The sequence below is a fragment of the Chrysemys picta genome, chromosome 7, assembly GCF_011386835.1.
Source record: "Chrysemys picta bellii isolate R12L10 chromosome 7, ASM1138683v2, whole genome shotgun sequence".
NCBI classification, from domain to species: domain Eukaryota; kingdom Metazoa; phylum Chordata; order Testudines; family Emydidae; genus Chrysemys; species Chrysemys picta.
The window spans coordinates 46,321,306-46,342,414 of NC_088797.1; the positions used below are offsets into that span (position 1 = coordinate 46,321,306).

Sequence of the window (21,109 nt, forward strand, 5' to 3'; positions counted from 1 at the left end):
CGACGGGCATGGCGAGCGATTTCACCAGGACATTGCAACAATGGAGAAACGCTATCAGGGCAAATGGAGCCCATCAATGCTTGCAGACTATTGCTGGACAGTGACAAGAGATGCTCCATTTAATGAATACAAGAGACAAGCCAAGAAGCGCCGAGTAGACACTGAATAAGACTAAACTATGTACATAATACTTTTTTGCCTTTTGTTTCATAATACATTTTATTTATATAACCCTTTTGCTGATTTTTAAAATGTTACATAAACAGGACAGGTGAAATATTATCATGTAAAGCAACTATAAACACATGAAAAGACCTAGGTTTACAATTTATGATTAAAACTCTACTATCTACACAGTATACATAGACATAAAATGTAAAAACTTAAATATCTTAGAAACAGTAGCCAATCAGTTGTTTTAATTGTCATATTTGAATTCAGCACATCAAAATACATAATAAATAGCACATTTTATCTCTGAAGCAGACGACTTCTCAAAAATTGTAGACCAGTGTTAATGTGCATATGGCTGACTGCAAGCCGCTAACACACTGTGCACATGAGAGGGCCACAGGTCCCTATGCTGCTGTAGAATATCAGGTGTCAGTACGGTATTGGAGTAGCAGGAAACATACTGTGAGAACTGAGAATCAGCCTCTTCAGTGCAAGTTTGTATCTTCAAAGCTTTCCTGGCCAGACTTTCAGTTTGCAGAGGCACCAGTGCACAGAGGAGAATGTGTGCACAACTGTGCGCTTAACATTTGCAGATGCAGTTGCTGGAGATGGGTAACCCTGTGGGAAAATGGATGCCTTTTTGTGTGTGCAGTAGCATTCATTGTGCATACAGTTGTGGTGATTGCATTTGTAGGGGTAAGTGCACATAGCTATATTTGGACTTCGAGCCTCCTTTTCTCAAAATGTGGCCCTTTGTGTCAGATACACAGTCTCTGTGCCGGGATATGCAGGGAGGGGTTCCAGGAATTTGCTTCAGCTTTAAAAAAACAAATCTGATATTTTTCCCCAAGGGCAAATCTGTCCATGTGCACCTCTTTCCCTTCTTTCCAGCTCAGTGCCCATCCTCTGCCCCTCCTTCGGCTCCCCCCAGTCCCACAAACATATTTCCTCATTAAAAAAAGAGGACACTCCACGGGGCTCTGGCCCCACCCCCGGCCTCGCCCCAACTCTGCCCCTTCCCCGCCCCAGCTCCACCCCTTCCCCCAAAGTCCCTGCCCCAACTCCGCCCCCTCCCCTGAGCGCCCCGCATTCCCCCTCCTCCCTCCCAGACGTTAAACAGCTGCCCGAGCGCTACCAGCTTCACGGTTTGCTTCCCCAGCGTAGCCGGAGCCCGGGAGAGGAAGCGCCCGGCCGGAGGTGCGGGGTCTGGAGGTCTGGAGGCTGCCCGGCAAACCGTGAAGCCGGTAGCGCTGGGGCAGCTCGGCTCTTCAGCTACACAGAGCTGAGGTGTCTGGGGGGAGCAGCAGCAGCAGCTGCCGCGGGGGAATCCGCCTGCAGCTCGTAGCCTGCGGGAGCCGCAAGGTAAGCAGGGGACTGGGACAGGGATGCCGGCAAAGCTATTTTCCCGGACGTGTTCAGCTTTTTGGCAATTCCCCCCGGACGGGGATTTGAGGACCAAAAAGCCAGACATGTCCAGGAAAAACCGGACGTATGGTAACCCTACCTAACTGCCCCCCAGGACTCCACCCCCTACCTAAGCCTCCCTGCTCCTTGTCCCCTGACTGCCCCCTCCTGAGACCTTCCCCTCATCCTAACTGGCCCCTTAGGACCCTATCCCCTACCTGTCCCCTGACTGCCCCAACCCTTATCCACACCCCCTACCCCCAGACAGACACCAGGGACTCCCATGCCCCCATCCAACCACTCCCCACCCCCTGACAGCCCCCCTCCCCCCCCAGAACTCCCGACCCATCTAAACCCCTCTGCTCCCTGTCCTCTCCTGGGACCCCTGCTCCTAACTGCCCTCCAGAACCCCACCCCCTACCTAACCCTCCCTGTTCATGTCCCCTAACTGCCCCCTCCTGAGACCCCCCCCCACCCTAACTGCCCCCCTAGGACCCTACCCCCTACCTGTACCCTGACTGCCCAAAACCTTACAGCCCCCTCCGAACTCCCGACCCATCCAACCCCCCCCCCCCCCCGCTCCCTGTCTCTTGACTGCCCCCTCCAGAACCTCCCTGCCCCTTCTCCGAACCTCTGGCCCCCTTACCGTGCCGCTCAGAACAGCGTGTCGGGCTCCACACGCAGCCCCACACGCTGCCACGCTCCCCCATGGAGTGCATAGCCCGGTTCCCGCCCTCGCAGAGTGCTGCAGAGCGGCACGCTGGGCAGCAGGAGGAGCTCCAGACTGCCAGAGGCCCGTTGCGAACGGCCAGCCGGCTGCGAATGCAGGGAGGGGGAGGGAGGGAGAGAGAGGAGGGGAGTGAACTCAGCTGCAGGGGAGAGGAGGGGGAAGCGGAGGAGGGGTTCTCTCTGGCTGCCAGAGCCCCATGCAAGTGGCACCATCTGGCCAGCTGCCCTGTCAGCCGCATGCGCGCTCTGCATGGGGGGGAAGTCCAGACCTTTACAAATTCCTCCCGGACACTATTTTTAACTGAGAAAAGCCGGACGTGTCTGGGGGAATCCGGACGAATGGTAACCTTACACAAACATCTTCCCTAGCTCCCAACTCCTTCCCTTTTCTTCCACTCCTTCATATCCATACTGTCTGCAGCTTTGTCAGATAAGCTGGGTTGGGCCTGGTCACTGCCTGGCTGGGAGATGTGCAGTGGTGGATTTAGAGTTAGTGGGGCCTTGTACGCAGCTTCATTTTTGGGGGCCCCCCTTGGGACCCAGCCAAGAAAAAGAACATTCTCTCTTATTCCCCCCCCCCCCGTTTTTCATTCTTTTTTTCTTCATCCTACTCCTATATTATAAGTAATAAGAAATAAATGAAAATAAAGTGAGGTACCTTGACTGGGGTTGGGGTGTAGGCTGGGTGCAGGCTCTGGGCTGGGGCAGAGAGGGTTGGAGGGTGGGAGGGGGTGAGGGGTGCGGGCTCTGGGCTGGGGGTTGGGGTGCAAGAGGGATCGGGGGGGCGAGGCTTACCTTGGGCGGCACAGCTCCCAAAGTGATCGGCACACCCCTCTGGCAGCAGCTCCTAGGCGGGGAGGGGGGACCAGGGGGTCTGTGCGCACTGCTGCCTGCAGGCGCCGCTCCTGCAGCTCCCATTGGCTGCAGTTCCCAGCCAATGGGAGCTGCGGAGTCGGTACTCAGGGCGGAGGCAACGCACAGAGACATACACACACCCCAGGGGCTGCAGGGACATGCTGGCCGCTTCCAGGAGCGGCATGGAGGGAGGGAGGCAGCGCGGGCAGGGAGATGCCTTAGCCCTGCTGCACTCCTGCTGGCACATCTCTGCACGCCCTTTTGGGGGAGGGGGGCAGCGGGTCTCCGTGTGCTGCCTGGGGCAGGGGCAGCGTGCAGAGCTGCCTCCCCCCCGCCAAGGGCACGCAGAGTTGTGCCAGCAGCCGTCGGCTTGCGGGAGCGACGTGGGGTCACCGGCCGCGGAATGCAGGCAGCCTGCCTGCCTGAGCCCTGCTGTGCCACCGGCCGGGACTTGGGGGCAGGTTGTCAGATGAGATTTGTCCTGCGTTTTGGGGGCCTCCCGTCATTGGGAGCCCCATGCCACTGCACTGTTTGTTTAATGGTAAATCCACCTCTGGAGATGTATAAAGAAAACCAGGGTGCTGCAGGAAGTGGGGTTCATGAATCAGTATGTGACACTCTTCTCCCTGGAACTTACCCCACTTGGGCAGTGGGAAGCATTGTGCTGTGGAGGGTGGTGTCTCATACATACGCATGTAACCGAGGTGCTGACCATTTGTGCTCCCATAGCTCTTTAAGGAAGAGTAGGGGTGTTCTCCCCGGTGTTCTGTCCAAATTCAAACTGTAGTAATTCTGTGCAGCCTAAAATTCTATTTGTGGATCCAGATGAATACGGTATTCTTCACTCTGGATCCAGGTAGATTCGGTATCCTCCACTACATCAAGGCATTGTGTTGCAGCACATTGTTTGTGTGAATGATTGGTTACCATGTGCTTAGCTCTGTTATCGTATTCTGTGGGTATGTCTACACAGCAGCCTGAGGTGCATTTACAGCTTGGGTGGACAGACCCGCTCTAGCATTGCTAAAAATAGCAGGCTAGACATGATGGCATGGGCTTCAGCATAGGTTGTCCAAGCCCGCCCAGGACCTTGGGGACGTACTCTCATTGCTAGCCTGCACTTAAATCCATGCCGCCATGTCTACACTTCCATTTTTAGCAGTGCTAACATAGATGAAGCAAGCACAGACTTGTCCCCCCAAGATGCCATCATCTGGGATTGCAGTGTAGACATGCTCTTTAAATTAAGGTGGGAAGATGGACCAATTCAGGTTAGCCTAACAAAATGTGAAATTAAATCCTATCCACAGAGAGAGAGAGAAACCTGTACCTATAGAGTTGCTGTTATCAAGATCTTACTTGGGTAATGAGCTTTGAAGGTATATAGGTATGGCTGATATTTGGTTTTCATTCTTTTTCTGCTGTAGATTCCTGGGAGCAGCTCCTCCCCTGGGGTCATGTGGACACTATAGTCAGTAACCCACCTTATGTCTTCCATGGAGACATGACTCACCTGGCTGAAGAGATCCTCAGGTGATCAGATAAGACCTTTCTATCTTTCTCTTTCCCATGCATTATTTCATCCTTCTCTGTTCTCTGTAGAGAAGTTTCAGGGGTCTAGTACCAACAAGTTAGGAGATATCCGTCGGGGATGGGGAGTGGTGGAATGCAGTCCAAGAAGGGCAACCACCTGACAATACACTTATTTGGAAGCCCGTCCCTTTCATTCCTGCACAAACTGAGGATCTTGGTATTTTCTCTCCTTCAGACCTAGTTCAAAGATTCCCTCTTGGCCCATTTGTTCCCTGGTGAGCTTGCCTACTTCTGATACCATGAGGAATTGGGCAGAAGACATGTGAAAACGCTACATGACTTAGAGAAGGGATCTGTGAGCTGGAAACACTTTCCCTTGTTTCTGGGAGAGCAGGAGTGGTGTTGAATGCCTGGCACGTTCCCATGCTAACTCACTGCAGTATGCTCCTGAATGTCTCCTGGGTAGTGATACCCCCAGGGTTGAATGGAGCAGCTGTAGTAATCAAGCTGCAACTCAGAGGGGCAGAGCTTAGAACTGACTTGCTTTCCATTGATAGCTATAACAAGAGCCACCATCTGTTACAAGGCTTTTGTCTAATGAAAAAGCTCTGAGTAAGGCCATTTGGGGACAGTAGTTGGGCCAGTGATCTGATGCATCACCTTCCTCTTTGCCTGTTAGTTTCCCACAAAACTGATTGAACTGGAGGTTAGAACTGGTTCCTGAGTCCAACATCTGGCATGATGCCAGTCCGCCACATCTGCCCCTCCTTTTCCCCCCCCCCCCCAAAAAAAACAGAACAAAACACCCCCGTCCCTGAAAGGTGGAAACTTCCTGTTGTAATGATGTGCAAATTCAAACTTTTCTGAACTAGGTAGATCCTTCTGTATTGTACCCCACAGTGTGTTAGGTTAGATGGCAGCTCAACTTGGCTGTTGGCAGTGCTTGAGCCAGGAGAAAAAGTGATACGTTGTCCTGCTACCTACTCACTTTTGCACCAGTGACATAATTGCACCTTCCTAGCGGCCCAATTGAAGCACAGAATAATAATAATGCCACCTACTGGCCAAGTGAGTTGTAGTTCTGGTGAGTGTCCTTAGGCTGAGAAGGCAGTGTGGTGGACACCAGATGGCAAGTGAGGAGACCTGGGTTCTAGTCCACGTTCTGCCCTGAATATTCTGTGGCACCGGAAACAAATCATTTAACTTCTCCCCCCTCAGTTTACTCACAGTAAAATGGGGGTAAAACATTTATCCACCTTTGTGCAGCACTCTGAAAGGAAAAGGCCTGTGCCAGAGCTAAGAATTACTATTACAGTAACTCCTCACTTAACGTCCTCCCGCTTAACGTTGTTTCGAAGTTACGTCGCTGCTCCATTAGGGAACATACTCGATTAAAGTTGTGCAGTGCTCCCTTATGTCGTTTGGCTGACTTTACAAAGGAGCATTGCACAAGTTCCTCTTCTCTGCCTCCTCCCCCTCCCTTCCTCCCTCCCTCCCAGCGCTTCCCCCGCCGCCAAACTGCTGTTTGGCGGCACTTAGGACTTTCTGGGGGGTCAGGCAGGGAGCGAGCGAGCGGGTAGCTGTCCCGTTTTCCTCCTGCCTTCCCCCCCCCCCCCCGGGGCAGGCAGGGCCACCCGCAACGCAGGGGCTTTAAGGGCTGCAGGGCCCTGGGCTAAGGGGGCCCTGGGGCCCTGGCCTGCAGCTCTAAAGCCCCTTTCGGAATGCGGCCCTGCGAGCACGGGCCGGAGGAGCAGGGGCAGCCGTGCAGCCAGCGGCCAGAGAGAAGCGGTGCTTTGAAGGGGAAAGCGCCGCTTCTCTCCAGCCGCTGGCTGCGCGGCTGCCCCTGCTCCTCCTGAATCCTCCGGCCCATGCTCGCAGGGCCGCATTCTGAAAGGGACTTTAGAGCTGCAGGCCAGGGCCCCGGGGCGCAGAGCCACTTGCACACCTTCTGCACCAAACAGGAGCTGCCTCAGGTAAGTGCTCTGCACTTCCTGCCTGCCCCAGCCCTGAGCCTCCACCCACACCTGCACCCTAACTCCCTCCCAGACCCTGCACCCCCAGCCCTGAGCCCCAGAGATAAGCCTGGGGCACCTCCCCACCACAGTACAGTACTGTACAGTATATAATGCCTTTTGTCTGCCCCCAAAAAATTTCCTTAGAACCTAACCCCCCACATTTACATTAAATCTTATGGGAAAATTGGATTTGTTTAACATTGTTTCACTTAAAGTTGCATTTTTCAGGAACATAACTACAATGTTAAGCGAGGAGTTACTGTACTGTTATTATTAAACGTGACTGGCAGGAGCAGTGCTATAGCTGTCAACAGGAGATCAGGAATGTCTGATGATGTTTGCCCCAAGACTCTCTCAGACTAGTCTCAGTGGCAATCTCCGAATAACTTCCTCTATTACACATACCACCCATCTGGGTCGCCAGAGGGATCTTTCAAACTTCCCTCTTTACAGATTCCAAAGTTACTGTGACCTTTCCACTGGGACACAGCCCCACAAGCCATCGCTTTCATGTGCCATGTGCCAAGAGACCCCTCTAGTACTTGTTCCCAGTGGGAGATGCTACTAACAACACATTTTACTGCTGTCTGTAATGGTGGGTAATGGAGAGATTTCATCCCTTGTCTTCAACCTCCAGCTACGAGGACCTTGGTGCCCTGGATGGGGGAAATGATGGGATGAGAGTGATCAAAAAAATTCTGGCTCTGGCTCCTTGTATCCTGAAGGATCATGGGTAAGCGCTGATGCTGTACTAAAATCCTAATGCCTATCTACATTTGACTTTTCATATCTTCTGCCTATTCCCACCTCATATTTTTTATGATCAGAAATATAAGCAAATACGAGGGGGAGTCAAATGCACATAAAAGAAGAGGGGAAAAAAGCCATTCCCTCTTAACATAAGAATGTCACATGCATTAGTAAAGAATTACTGATATTAATACAATCAGCCAGGGGATTATGCATCACGCTGGTGATGCTTGGTATTGTTGCCTGGTCATTATTTAAGTGGGTACCTAAAACTTAAAGAAATGAGGAAAAGCAGAGAGAAGAGAATAGCAGGGGAAGAGATGAAAAGGGAGAGCAGAAAAGAAGAAAACAGTTAAGTGGAGAGATATCTGGAGAGAGAAGCACTGTAGATACCCCTGGGTCGGTGATATTTATGGACTGTGGTAAGATATCTTATAAAACATCCCGGGGGGGAAACATCCCAGGGATTGTTTCTTGAGGGATTAATCTTCCCCATGATAAATGACCAGGAGATTCCCTGCTTCCATTCACTACCTTGTGATGTCCCTCATGGGATACTAGAGATCAGCACTGTAGCCTTCAACTTAGTCAGGACGTTCTAAGGGCACGTCTTCACTACCCGCCCGGATCGGCGGGTAGAAATCGATCCCCGAATCGTCGCGCGTACGCCACCTCATCAGGAGGAGTAAGCGGCGTCGATGGGGGAGCCGCAGCGGTCGATTTGCCGCCGTGCTCACAGCGGGGTAAGTTGAATAGGATACTTCGACTTAGCATAGCTGAAGTTTGCGTATCTTACATCGACCCCTCCCCTCTAGTGTAGACCAGCCCTAAGTGTCTAGTGTGACAGTCCTGACTTTTTACCAGCTCAAGAGAAGTAATTGAAAATCTCCTGTTGTGTGACGTTGGAACAGGAATATTCAGTGTCATTGTGCTACAGGGGTGCAGACATGGAGTCATATTCGTTCTTAGAGCTTTGATTGACCACTGAAGCACAAAATCTTCTTCAGAGTTTCCCAGGATTAAGCTCTGTAGAGTGCTTATTTTGTATTTTAAGGTGGAGCCCATGTTGATGGGAGAGAGTTTTTAAGGTCAGGAATGAGACCTGAATGCCAAATCCAGGCATGTAATTAATTTGGCTGAGGTAAAGAAAGTGTTCAGTGTGGGAATGTTTGGGGATTTTCAGAGGGGCATATAGTTAGGGTTTGGCTCTTTTTTTGCAGTTTGGTGTAGCCTACGAAACTGTCAGCGGCTGCAATCAGTTTCAGAAAACTAGGAGTGAATTCAGATAGTTCAGTGATAACTGTAAACACACTACCTGTGTATATGGAGAGCTTTATATTCCAAGGTCCCTTTGATACTGGAGTGAATTTACAGCTGCTGAAAGCTGCTGGGTTGACAGTTCTGGAAACTGACGTGCCCTAAGTATTCACCGAGCTAGAACAGTATGAGCAGCAGCAGCACAAACCTCCAACCACCTTCCCTGCTGATGTGAGTCATGCGCAACCTGCAGTACCTACATCAATGAATGCAAAACAGAGTATAGAGTCCAGGCCCAGCTAGTCTTTGGCCTCTCTGTTGAGACATCCAGCAAGGGGGCCATCTGGCAAGGTGGTGGCTTTTTTGGGTTGGGTCCCTGTCCAGTAGGAACTGGACTGAGACCAGCACCACTTGTCAGGTAACCAGATTCAGACAAGCAGCCTGGAGATAAAGGCTCCTGTCACACTGGTGGTGTACCTTAGGAGCTAACGGCATTGCCTTCAGTGCGGCTACCCTGATGTGAAGGTGCTGTGAGAGGGGACTCAGACCCCTGTGTACCTCAGGTCTGGCCAGCCCTCTCCCCTCATCCTAGTGCCTCAGGCTCACAGTCGTTCATACTGCAATGGCCTCCGTCATCACCCACTCCCTGTTAGCCTCATCTCTGTCTATATTAGGTACTTAGATGACCCCCATTACCATAGTATCTGAGTGCTAGTGAGGCAGGGCAGGGGTCCCATCCCCTTTTTAGAGAAGGGACTGAGTCCCAGAGAGACTTGCCCAATGTCACACAGAGTCTGTGGCAAAGAAGGGAATTTTCCGCAGTCTCCCAAGTCCCAGGCTAGCGCCTAACCCCTAGACCATCCTTCCTCCTATCTAGATCCTTTCCCCGTCCCCCTCTCTCTTTTGTACGATCCCCTGCTATATGTTCAGCCTGTGGAACTCTTTGCCAGAGGAGGTTGTGAAGGCCAAGACTATAACAGGGTTAGAAAAAGAACAAGATAAACTCCTGGAGGATAGGTCCATCAGTGGCTATTAGCCAGGGTGGACAGGTATGGTGTCCCTAGCCTTGGTTTGCCAGAAGCTGGGAATGGGCGACGGGATGGATCACTTGATAATTACCTCTTCTGTTCATTCCCTCTGAAGCACCTGGTATTGGCCACTGTCGTAAGACAGGATACTGGGCTAGATGGATATTTGCTCTGACGCAGTATGGCTGTTCTTATGATTGGTCGTTTTATGAGGGTGATTCTATCAGGCTGAGTTATGAAGACATTTCCTGTGCAAGGCTCCAAGCAGCTTGGTGGGGATGCTTTGCAGATACAATTATTTTTTATGATTATCCCCCATGGGGAGTTGGTGCCACCCAACTGATGCAAGAGGAGAATTGTTACTGCCATCATTCAGTTACAGTTGTAGCCTAGAGCTTGCCCTTCACCGTCAGCCTGCCTTTACCTTAAATCTTTGGAGTCCATAGCTAGTGCTGTCTCTATTATAGGTTTACTGATTCACAGGCCATAATCCCAAGCCTGCATCTCAGTGGCTGTGCTTTAATTACGCAGGTTGAGTAGAACCTTACTCTGAGGAGTCCTATTGAACTCAGCCTTTACTCACTGTAAGTAAAGGTTCCTTTAGTATCTTATATTTGTTAGCTCCATGACCACTTTGCTTGGACAGTCCAGTGCGGTTGGTTGTTCGGTCACTGGGTTCCAGAATTTCACAGGCCAAGCAAGCTGGTCAACTGGATCCTTCCACGAAATTATCTGGACCATCCTAGGAAAGAGAGTCTGATATTTCCAAACTGGTCAAACAAAATGTATTTGTTTCCCCTCCACATCCCCACACATGTGTTTTCAGGAGTGTGTTTCTAGAAGTTGATCCCAGACACCCAGAGATGGTGGAGAACTGGCTGCAGAATCACCCTGATCTGTCCCTCTCCGTCTCTGCTACCCACAAGGACTTGTTTGGAAAGTAAGTGTTTTCTCTTCCTCCGGCTGTTCCCTTCAACTGCATGCAATTGCATCCAGCCCTGGGTACAGTCTCCCTCTGCACCCTCGTGTCTTGAGGTTAAACTCAGAGGGACTCAGTCACTAATTAGTGCACCCCCTTCCTAAACACCTGCATCCTTTGAACTCCTCAAACTTCTAATTTATCTTGAAGTGGGGGTAGTGCCAAGCATTCCTGACTCATCTTAGTGTTGACGTTATCTGATGGGATTATCCTTCATGGAAAATTGTGGCTTTACATGATGGGTGTGGATTCATATACTCCCTGGCAAAATGTAATGCCGTGTTCATTCTTATCCCCAACAGGCCAAGGTTCCTACACGTCCAAAAGCATAAAGCAGGTGACCGCATCAACAAGAACAGCTTTGCTTGTCCGAGCGTTCATCTCCCTGGAGTTTCTTACTGAGTCGTCTGTTGAATCCCTGCACAGCAACAGGAACCTGGCCCTCCACTGCATTTCCCAGCATTCTGATCTCTTCCGATGGTCACTGGTGCATCCATTGCTGACAGAGAATTTCACTTGGAGGATCACTAGAAAGGAGGTGGGGCAGGGGTCCGAGTCTGCAGAGGTGTTTCAGCTCCCACAGATGGTCGGACACAGATTATTAGCTCAGTCAGCTAAAGCAAGAAATAGGTATGAGAACCTAGCATAGAGGGAATCTCAATTCCAAGCATCTCATTTTGTTGAAGCTGCAAATACATATGATAAAAATACAACTTCTCCATGCATCAAATGGCACTTTTAGTTTGTAATGAACAGCATAGGTCTTGCCCTGGAAAAAAAACTTAAGATTGTTGGTAGGTCTGTTTTGTTTTAATTATTATTTTTTAAACCTCCACTTTCAAAGCCTATGAATTCTTTTGGCGGGTATGCTCGGAGATTCCAGAACTAATGCTTCAGATTCAATTCTGTCCCCGCAGCCCGCAGTGTTCCTGCGTGATCCTACCATGACAAAGCACCGAGTGCAGCCTGTCGCTTCTGAGCAGCCCTCCAACAACAAGCCAGCATGCACAGTCTTGCTCTCCTGAGCAATCTTTCAGTAACAAACCAGCACATTTGCAGCCATTATTCCCAAATGGGCAATATTCTACAGCTCAGACAATGGGATCCACAATGGAATGCTTTGTGAGGAAGATGTGGGATGGGTTTAAACCAGAATTTAGTGGTAATCGACTCCTTTCTTTGGCAAATCTAGTTTTAGACAGAAAGGGGAAAGCCTTGTATCTGAAGCCTTGAGGACTGTGTTTAGAAAGAGTAGCTCTTTCTGGCATCCTTGGCTTATTTCCAGAGTCCTGTTATTTTAGGTCCTGTTGTTTTAGCTCCAGAGCAGTAGTCTCCAATCTTTTTATGCCAAAGATCACTTTTTGAATCTACAGGCAACCCAGGATCTACCCCGCCCCTTCCCCGAGGCCTTGCCCCTTCCCCAAAGCCCCACCCCACTCACTCAGCCACCCTCATTCACTTTCACCAGGCTGGGGCAGGGGTTTGGAGTTTGGAAGGGGGTGCAGGCCCTGGGCTGGGGGGGTTGCAGTGTGGGTGGGGCTCTGGGCTAAGCATCGGGCAGGGGGTTGGGGTGCAGGAGGGGGTGAGGAGTGCAAGCTTTAGGAGGGAGTTTGGGTGCAGGAGGAGGCTCCAGGCTGGGGCAGAGTGTTGGGGTGTAGGAGGGGGTACAGGGTGCTGGCTCTGGGAGGGGGGGTCAGAGCTGGGGCAGGGGGTTGGGGTGCAGGAGGGAGTATGTGGTGCTGGCTCTGGGAGGCGGCTCAGGGATGGGGGTTGGGGTGCGGCCTCCCGCCTGGCAGCACTTACCTCCAGTGGCTCCTGGTCGGCGGCGGGTGCAGTGAGGCTAAGGCAGGCTCCCTGCCTCTCCCGGCCCCACACCGCTCCCAGAAGGTGCCAACGCACCCCTGAAGCCCCTGGGGTGGAGGATGCGGGGGGCACGTGGCTCCGCATGCTGCCCCTCTCTGCAAGCACCGCCCCCGCAGCTCCCCCGCCAATGGGAGCTGTGGGGGCAATGTTTGCAGGCAGGAGCAGCACACAGAGGGAGACCCCTGCGCACGCGCCCCCGGGGCCATGGGGCTGCAGTGGCCGGTTCTGGGAGCGGTGTGGGGCCGGGGTAGGCAGGGAGTCTGCCTTAGCGGCAGCCACACTGCACTGCCGCTGGAGGTCGCGATCGACTGGGAGATCCTCTAGGATCGACGGGTTGGTGACAACTGCTCTAGAGGAGTGGGAGAAATGCTTCTGATATTCCGTTTGAGCTTTCTGTTTATACTGCACCTAGCACATTGTGAATGTTACAGGTAACAAATATAAAAACATAATAAAACAGTGCTGCATGTTCTGTAGATGGAAATGAGCCTCAGTTCAAACCAGCTCACACAAGAATTGCTGTGTAAAGAGTAAAATAATTATTTTGCGTATTGCAGTGGGCCCAAATCAAAACCCTCCTCCACGCTCCCCGTCAGATAATAATACATAGCTCCAATGTAGCATGTTTTACCCATAGATCTCAAAGCACTTTACCAAGGAGGTCACAAGCATTATCCCCATTTTACAGATGGGGAAACTGAGTCACGGGGAGACGTGATTTTCCCAAGGTCAAGCAGCAGGCTAGTGGCTTAGCCTGGGATAGTAGCCAGGACTCCTGGCTCCTCAACAGTGCAGCTGGAATAGCGAAGGTTTAGTTCCTTGTTCTGTTTTATCGGGGGAAGTGACTCAGGCAATAGAGATGCCTGAAAGAGCAGGGGGAGAATTCACTGGAGTGGAGAGCCAGAGCAGTCTGTTATAAGTAATGGGAGGATTTAAAGCCAAGTTGCTTTCTTGTTTTGCAGTTGGTAGCTCCTCTCCTGGCCAGCTTTGGCCAGCAGGAAGGAATAGCCAAGCCAAGGAGTCTGAGCTGATCTCAGAGGAAAGCTGCGAGAAGTCATCAGAATGGACCGCACACTTGTGGGATGGAAATATCCATCTGGTGACCTCTGCGGTCTCTGAGCACAGCAGGACGTGCTGCTGGGATATCCTCCAAGGCTGGGCTGTGAGTGCCTGCTCAGACATTTAGTTGGGGCCTGCGTCAGTGCTGCCCACATCAAGCTTCGGCATATACATGTGGGGCTGTTTAGAAAGCACCACCAGATTCCAAGGGCTTTACTAAACAGCAGCACACTCTCACACTCCTTCTCTCTCTCTCTCCACTGCTTTCATAATCACTCTTTCACTCTTGCCCACTCCTTCATTCTCATTTTCCCTCTGGAGCCTTGCACACAACTTTGCAAGTCACCTCAACCCTGACTAATGTGCCAACGCCCAGACCCCAGCAAGGATCCCATCCAGAGCCCACCCCACCATCACTCACAACCCAGCCTTTACCTTGGTCCCATTGTTGCCTATTGCACAATCATGTCCCTGTCCCCTCCTCCCCCCAAAAGTGCATCCTGTGGGCCTGCCCCACCACTGGAAGTGGCCCCTCCGGTATCCAAAAGCCTTAAAAACAAAAAAGGACCCTCCTTCATGTGAACATGCTAAGAGAAATTTAACAAAAGAGCAGCAGGGAGGGTGGGACTCAGGCTCCATCTGCAATGATGCTCCCCTGGGTTTGTGAGTTGGGGAACCATGTTTTGTCTTAGTTTTACCCACATTCCAGCTGAGATGATTCCCAGCAGTTTTGCAGGCCAGTGAGGGAGAGACCAAGCTGTTCAGAGAACTTTAAAAAACAACAACAACAAAACAACACATCCACCTAAACTGAAAGCTAGAACTGTCTTTTTAAACTGAGTTTAAACCGAGTTCCCCAACTCAGCAATGGGTGCAGCTACTAAATGGTACCTATCTTTGGAGCATATAGACAACCTGTAACTCACTCTAGCAGGATTTTTAAAAGCATGATTTAATGACTGGGTAAATTAATGATTAGATGAGGTTTCAGTGTCATCATACTGCATTCTTCAAGGCATAAGTGGTCACCTGCAGCAGTCCAGAACAAACTGCCCCTGTGCAGTTAAATGAACGGGTGGCAAGGAGCATTATAATTTTCCTCTGAATCATTGATTATTGGCCTCAGCCAAGAGCAGGATACTGTACTAGGCAGGGTCGTGGTCTAATCCAGCAGAGCAACTACTGTCTTCCAACATTTGTCTCTCTTTTTTAGAAAACTGATTACATCACAGCCATTGTGCTGTACTGTGATTCCGTGGTACAGAAGATCATGTAACACTGCTGATCTTCTCTTAGGGACAGGAGTGAGGGAAAATCCTGTTCTCTCCCCCATGTGGCTGGGCAGCATTTCCCAGCTCAGGGAACGTGTTTATCTAGTGTGTTCCATAGTGTCTGATATACCTTTGGCCAAACTCTCTTTGGTGCAGAAACTTTTCAAAACGGCTGTGACAGCTGTGAAGGAGCCACTGGCACTCCCAGAATTCCTGCTTTCTCAGAGGACTGGGCAGTTAGGGACGATGCTAACATGTAAACTATAGGATTTGAGATTAGCTCTCTGAGAAGTTTGCAATTGATTAATGAAGCTGCAAGAAGACTAACATTTCTGCTTACATTTTACACAATCAAATAACTTATTGGGGCTCATTCTCAGTTACTTGGCACATGCTTTAATTCCATGGAGTCTTATCAAGGAGATGGCTTATTTTTCTGAAACAACATTTGAAGAGGTTTGTTTTTTTCTGTGGGGTTGGAGGTTGTGTTTTTAGGGGCTGTTGATGTATCTGCTAGGACCATTTCCTGGAAAAGGGGTTGCAAACCACATGGCCCATTAGGTGGTGCTGTGATCCCAGTCTCAGCTGCATTGGTGTTGGCTACTGCTCTTAAGCAGGAAGATATAGATGTAGAGACAGAGAACCGTTCTGGCTACAGGTATGGTTGCCAACCTTCCAGGATTGTCCTGGAGTCTCCAGGAATTAAAGATTATTTAATTAAAGATTATGCCATGTGAAGAAACCTCCAGGAATACATCCAACCAACACTGGCAACCCTCACTACAGGATTGTTATTTGTTTCAGAGTCACCCTGTTTTCTGAAAAGTCTGTTCTGAAATACAGACACTATCTTTGTTTATAGGATTCTAATCTAGATACTATGGTGATGAGGGCTATTTGAACACCTGATAGTCATTAATCCGGGGCTCTCAGCCACTGTAGGTAGCAGCAGGGACCCCGGAGCCCTAACAATGGTGGGTGCTGAACCCTCCCCCCTCCCTATTTTGGCACAGTTATTTTTAGTAAATGTCATGGACAGGTCACAGGCTTCTGTGAATGTTTGTTTATTGCCAGTGACCTGTCTGTGACTTTTACTAAAAATATCCAAGACAGAATCTTAGCCTTAGGGATGAACCATTTCATGAACAGTAAGAGCCAACCCCAAACTCACGCTGCTTTTTCTTTGAGGTTTGAAAAGTTGTGTTTAATTTTGTTTAAAAGATCACTTCTGTGCCCTGCTTGTGCTCCAGGCTGCATCCAGAGGCTGGAATACTGAAATACAGTGAGGTAAGCTGCCCTTGCATGACCAAACCAGGGAGTGCTGGAAATCTCAAGTCTGATCTGGCCAGACTTCAAGCCCAATGGCTCTTTCAGAGAGGTTCGGATGCTCTTTGGATGGGCACTGGTCTTTCAGATGCTTCTCCAACCTGAGGAGGGCCAAAGGTACAGTCCTGCTCCAGTCCCTTATAGTTGAAACGGCCTGCATCTCCCCAGCTTGGAGGAATCCCCAGAGGGCATAGGGCTGGCATAGTCACTCTTACCACACCCACTTCTTGCAGCCCAGGTGTTGTGAACATGGCCAGAACATGCTGTGCACATGCTGTCCCCACTCGCAGGTTGTCCTTCTGAGGCTTGCCAGGTGGCTACTGTGACCTCCAGGGCACTCTAGCATGTGCTGTGGCTGGGATGAAGCCTGGTAGGGACCCAAAGAACAATAACCAGCGGCCACACACCCTGAATCCCTAATTATACCAAGCAGTTTTTGGCTACAGCGGAGAATCTGGGTCTTGAACCATTTTGAGGTTTGCCCTTTGTCAGAGGCTTGTCTCTTTCATCTGCACCTGCCGGTGGTGAGAGGGTTTACAGGTTACTGCTCTTGATGTGCTGGCTGCTGCTGGGCCCTGAGAACACACAGATTCCTAGATTCCAAGGCCAGAAGAGATCATTGTGATCATCTAGTCTGACCTGCATAGCACAGGCCAGAGAACTTCTCCAAAATAATCCCTAGAGCAGAGCTTTTAGAAAAACTTCGTCTTGTTTTAAACATTGTCAGTGATGGAGAATTCGCCACGACTCTTGGTAAGTTGTTCCAATGTTTGTCACTCTCACCGTTAAAAATTTACGCTTTGTTTCCAGTCTGAATTTGTCTAGCTTCAACTTTTAGTCATTAATCATGTTACACATTTCTCTGCTAGACTGAAGAGCCCATTATTAAATGTTTGTTCCCCATGTAGGTCATCGCTTAACCTTCTCTTTGTTAAGCCATACAGATTGAACGCCTTGAGTCTATCACTATAAGGCAGGTTTTCTAATCCTTTAACCATTCTTGTGGCTCTTCTCTGAACCATCTCCAATTCATCAATATCCTTCTTGATTTGTGAGCCCCAGAACCAGACATAGTATTCTGGCAGCGGTTGCACCAGTGCCAAAGCCACACGTAAAATAACCTCTCTACACCTACTTGAGATTCCCCTGTTTATCTATGCCAGGATCGCCACAGTGTCACCCTGGGAGCTCTTGTTCAGCTGATTATTTACCCCCAAATCTTTTTCTAAATACATACATTTACATTTAGCCATATTAAAACACACATTGTTTGCTTATGCCCAGTTTACCAAGCAATCCAGATGGCTCAGAATCAGTAACTTGCCCTCTTCGTTATTTACCACTTCCCCAATTTTTATAATCTGCAAACTTTATCATTGATGAGTTTGTTTTCTTCCAGATCATTAATAAAAATGTTACGTAGCATAGGGCCAAGAACCAATCCCTCCAGGACCCCATTGGAAATACACCCACTCGATAGATGATTCCCCATTTACAGTTATATTTTGAGATTTATCAGTTAGCCACTTTTTAATCCATTTAATGTGTGGCATGTTAACTTTATATCGTTCTAGTTTTTTAATCAAAATGTTGTGTGGTACTAAGTCAAAGTATGTTTTGTCAATATTATTACCTTTATCAACCAAGCTTGTAATCTCATCAAACAAAGATATCAAGTTAGTTTGACAGGATGTATTTTCCATAAACCCTTGTTGATTTGCAGTAATTACTTTACCCTCCTTTAGTTCTTCTTAGTTCTATTAATCGAGTGCTCTGTCAGCCACTCCATTATCTTGCCTGGGATCATTGTCAGGCTGACAGGCCTATATTTACCTGAGTCATGCAGTTTACCCTTTTAAAAAATTGGCACAACTTTAGCTTTCTTATTGAAAATCAACATTAATCGTCCAGCGAGCTCCTCAGTCAGGTCTTTTAAAACTCTTGGATGCAAGTTATCTGGCCCCACAGATTTAAAAATGTTTAGATCACCCACCTTGTCTTTTTAAAATGTCTATCTGTAGTAGCTTCTGTGTATGATTGACAAGCTGTGATCACCCGAGCTGCATTCAGAAGGAGCTAGAATAGCACGAGCCAGTTGCTGAATTTTTAATTAGTTGTTTATTAATTTCTTTCATGCCATTCTATTAGCTCTTGACTTGTTCTTCTACGTAAATGACAACGTATCAACAATATTGGCTTACAAAAATAATGTGTACCTGAAAAGATGGGGACCAAAACACATGCTATCCCAATCAGGTAAGTGTCAGGTAAGAAAAGGTCTGGTTAAAGAATGCTAAACATCAGTGTTTGTAATGAGACAGGGCCCCTGTCCCATTTAAATGCCTAGCTTGCAGTTCCATCCTGATAACTGCTAGTTCTGAGCCTTTTTTTAGAAGTCCAGTCTTTTTCTGAGTGGCAGTTTGTTTTTCAGTTCAGCACGTATTGCTGTGTTTCAGTGCTCAGACAAGTAATATGCTGGAGAAAAGATTGTGGCTTTAAGCCATTACCCACTGGCAGCAGCTCCCTGACATGAGCAACTTGTGCCTGAGTGGGCCTTGCTACAGCCAGTAAGAGAGTGTAGCTTGCACTCCCCAACCCCACCAGATGGTGCAGAAGGGAGGCATGGCCACTGGACCTTCTTTGTTTCTGTTGTGAAATTCAACTCTGCTATCTGCCCTAGACTTGACAGACCTCAGGTGGCGAGATCAAGGTGAGAGGGATGATGGTTAGTGTGCTAGCCTGGCACTCAGCAAACCTGGGTTCAGTTGCTTGCTATTCCAGAGACTTCCTGTGTAACCTTGGGTAAGTCACTTAACCTTTCTGTGCCACAATGTCCCCATCTGTACTGTGGGGATAATAGCTCTGCCCTGCCATACAGGGATATTGTGAGGGTAAATACATTAAAGATTGGAAAGCGGTCAGTTACTACGATAACAAGGGGCACATAAGTACCGTATATAGACAGACCGAAAGGGCCATGACCATACCTTTTAACCACCCTCCCTTACTGCTCGTCCTTACAAGGCTGGGCATAATCTACCCCTCATTAAAGAAATGTCTCCTGTGCTGCCCAGTACATGCCCAGCTGCAGAGATGGGGTACATCATTATTGCTGTGCTAATTCCAAGAAATGTTTGTATGCCAATGCAAAACCAAAGGATGTGGGAGCAAGTTGTCTTGTCACCACTTGCTTTTCTAAAACAATTATCTTTCTGTAACTGCATGAGAACGCAACATGCAGACATAAACCAGCCTACTGCCGAGTGCTGAGAAAGTTGAGCCTACATCCTGTTCTCAAAAACAGTGGTGTTTTTACAGTACATAAGCCGGTTTGTCTAATATCTCATTGGTATAAATAACAGTTGAGAGAAGTGCTGGTACACAGTGTGGTCTGTCTAGCACGCGTGTGTGGTTATAGTCAGAAAAGTAACAATATTAAAGTGGTACCTTCTGACTCTGAGTGTCTCCCTGCTTACCTACAAAAATGGTGCCTTTTGTTGCCCATGCAGCCCAGTGATGGGACAGTGAGCTAGTCTCTATTCTGCCTCATACATTGTAATCAACAAAAGCATCAGCTGAATGCCAGTTCCACAATCTGCATTATTGGTGAGGATATAAGAGACAGACAGAACCCGGGGGATTGTCAAATCCCAGGTTTGGATCTGCCCCGCTGTCAATTAGAATATCTGTCACCTGACTTATATGCAGGAGATTAGATCTGGCATAAGCAAATAAATATACAGCCACATACAGGCGTTCATGTGCATTTTACAGTGTGTAAATACTGTCGCGAAGGTTTGATGCCTCATTATGGTGTGGTCTAGAATAGTGCCTGAAGGTTCCAATCTAGAGCAGGTCCCAGCTGCGCTAGGCACTGTACAAACATGTAATTAGAGGTGATCCCTGACCTAAAGAGTTGTACAATCTAAATAGATAAGACAAACAAAGAGTGGGATGGCACTGCAAAGGGAAGTGACTTGCCCAAAGTCACCCAAGAGGTTCGCGGCTCGGAACAGAGCACTGCCAATCTAGTGTCCTACCTCCTGGATCACCTTCTATGGTATTTTCAAGTCCTTTGTTAAAGCAGTGCATCCGGGTATTCCTTGCCATTTGTCACCCGGGACCTGCTATTCTGGGAGGATGATAGTGCTGTGGAAGCAGGAGAATCTCATTCTTATTCCTCTTTATTTAGGGAAAATGGGAGAATTTATCACTCAAAGACACGTCGAGTATCATTGCATCACTTACTCTCAGTATTTGTCATAAGAATGCCTTTCGCAGCATGGATTGCTATGAGAGCCACTGCCAAATACCCCGGATCTAAACAGACAAAAATGGGAAGAGCAGGCTTCATCATTTAGTCATATGATAGAAGGGGAAAGGAACTGATGGTAAGAACAAGGCACATGGACAGAATGGAGAAGGCTAAGCCACTTTAGGAAATGCTGGCTGATGTGATGTGTTAGGGGTTTGGAAGAGGTATCCCCCTCTAATTTATTTAGGGTTGCCAACCCTCCAGGACTATCATGTGATGAAACCCCCAGGAATATGTCCAACCAAAATTGGCAACCTTAGAATGTATTCCTTCTCTGCTTCCCAGAGATGACGGAGGGAGGGCTCTGGGTCCCACAAACTGCAGACCACATATTGTAGATGAGTGTCCCACCCCATTAACCCCTCCTGGGGAAGGGTGTGCAAAGGAGGGAACCAGTCCCCTTGTCCTGTTAGACTGGCAGCTTGGCCTAGGTTTTAAACAGGGAGAGAGTCCCATGGCAGACAGCGCAACATCATGGGGTTTGGTATCTGCTACTCCTCTGGAATCGGCGAAGGCATGGGAGCACTGTTTAAAGTATGTGTTTCATTTCT

General features: G+C 49.0%; 1 protein-coding gene across 10 annotated transcripts in view; it reads left to right on the forward strand.

Moving 5' to 3' along the window:
* Nucleotides 1–21,109, forward strand: part of HEMK1 (HemK methyltransferase family member 1) — a 133,756-nt gene that overhangs the window by 38,291 nt on the left and 74,356 nt on the right. For 6 of the 10 annotated variants that reach the window (XM_065551319.1, XM_065551321.1, XM_065551320.1 and 3 more), the window contains exon 1: nt 11,123–20,634. Coding sequence is in view for 2 of the 10 variants with exons in the window: in XM_065551332.1 (XP_065407404.1) it covers nt 4,590–4,695; nt 7,348–7,443; nt 10,572–10,685; nt 11,027–11,126 (416 nt within the window). In the remaining 8 variants the exon portion in view is untranslated. Of the gene's footprint in view, nt 1–4,589; nt 4,696–7,347; nt 7,444–10,571; nt 10,686–11,026; nt 20,635–21,109 lie in introns of those variants that run through there. The other 4 variants (XR_010589124.1, XR_010589125.1, XM_065551332.1 and 1 more) reach the window with 2 other exon arrangements.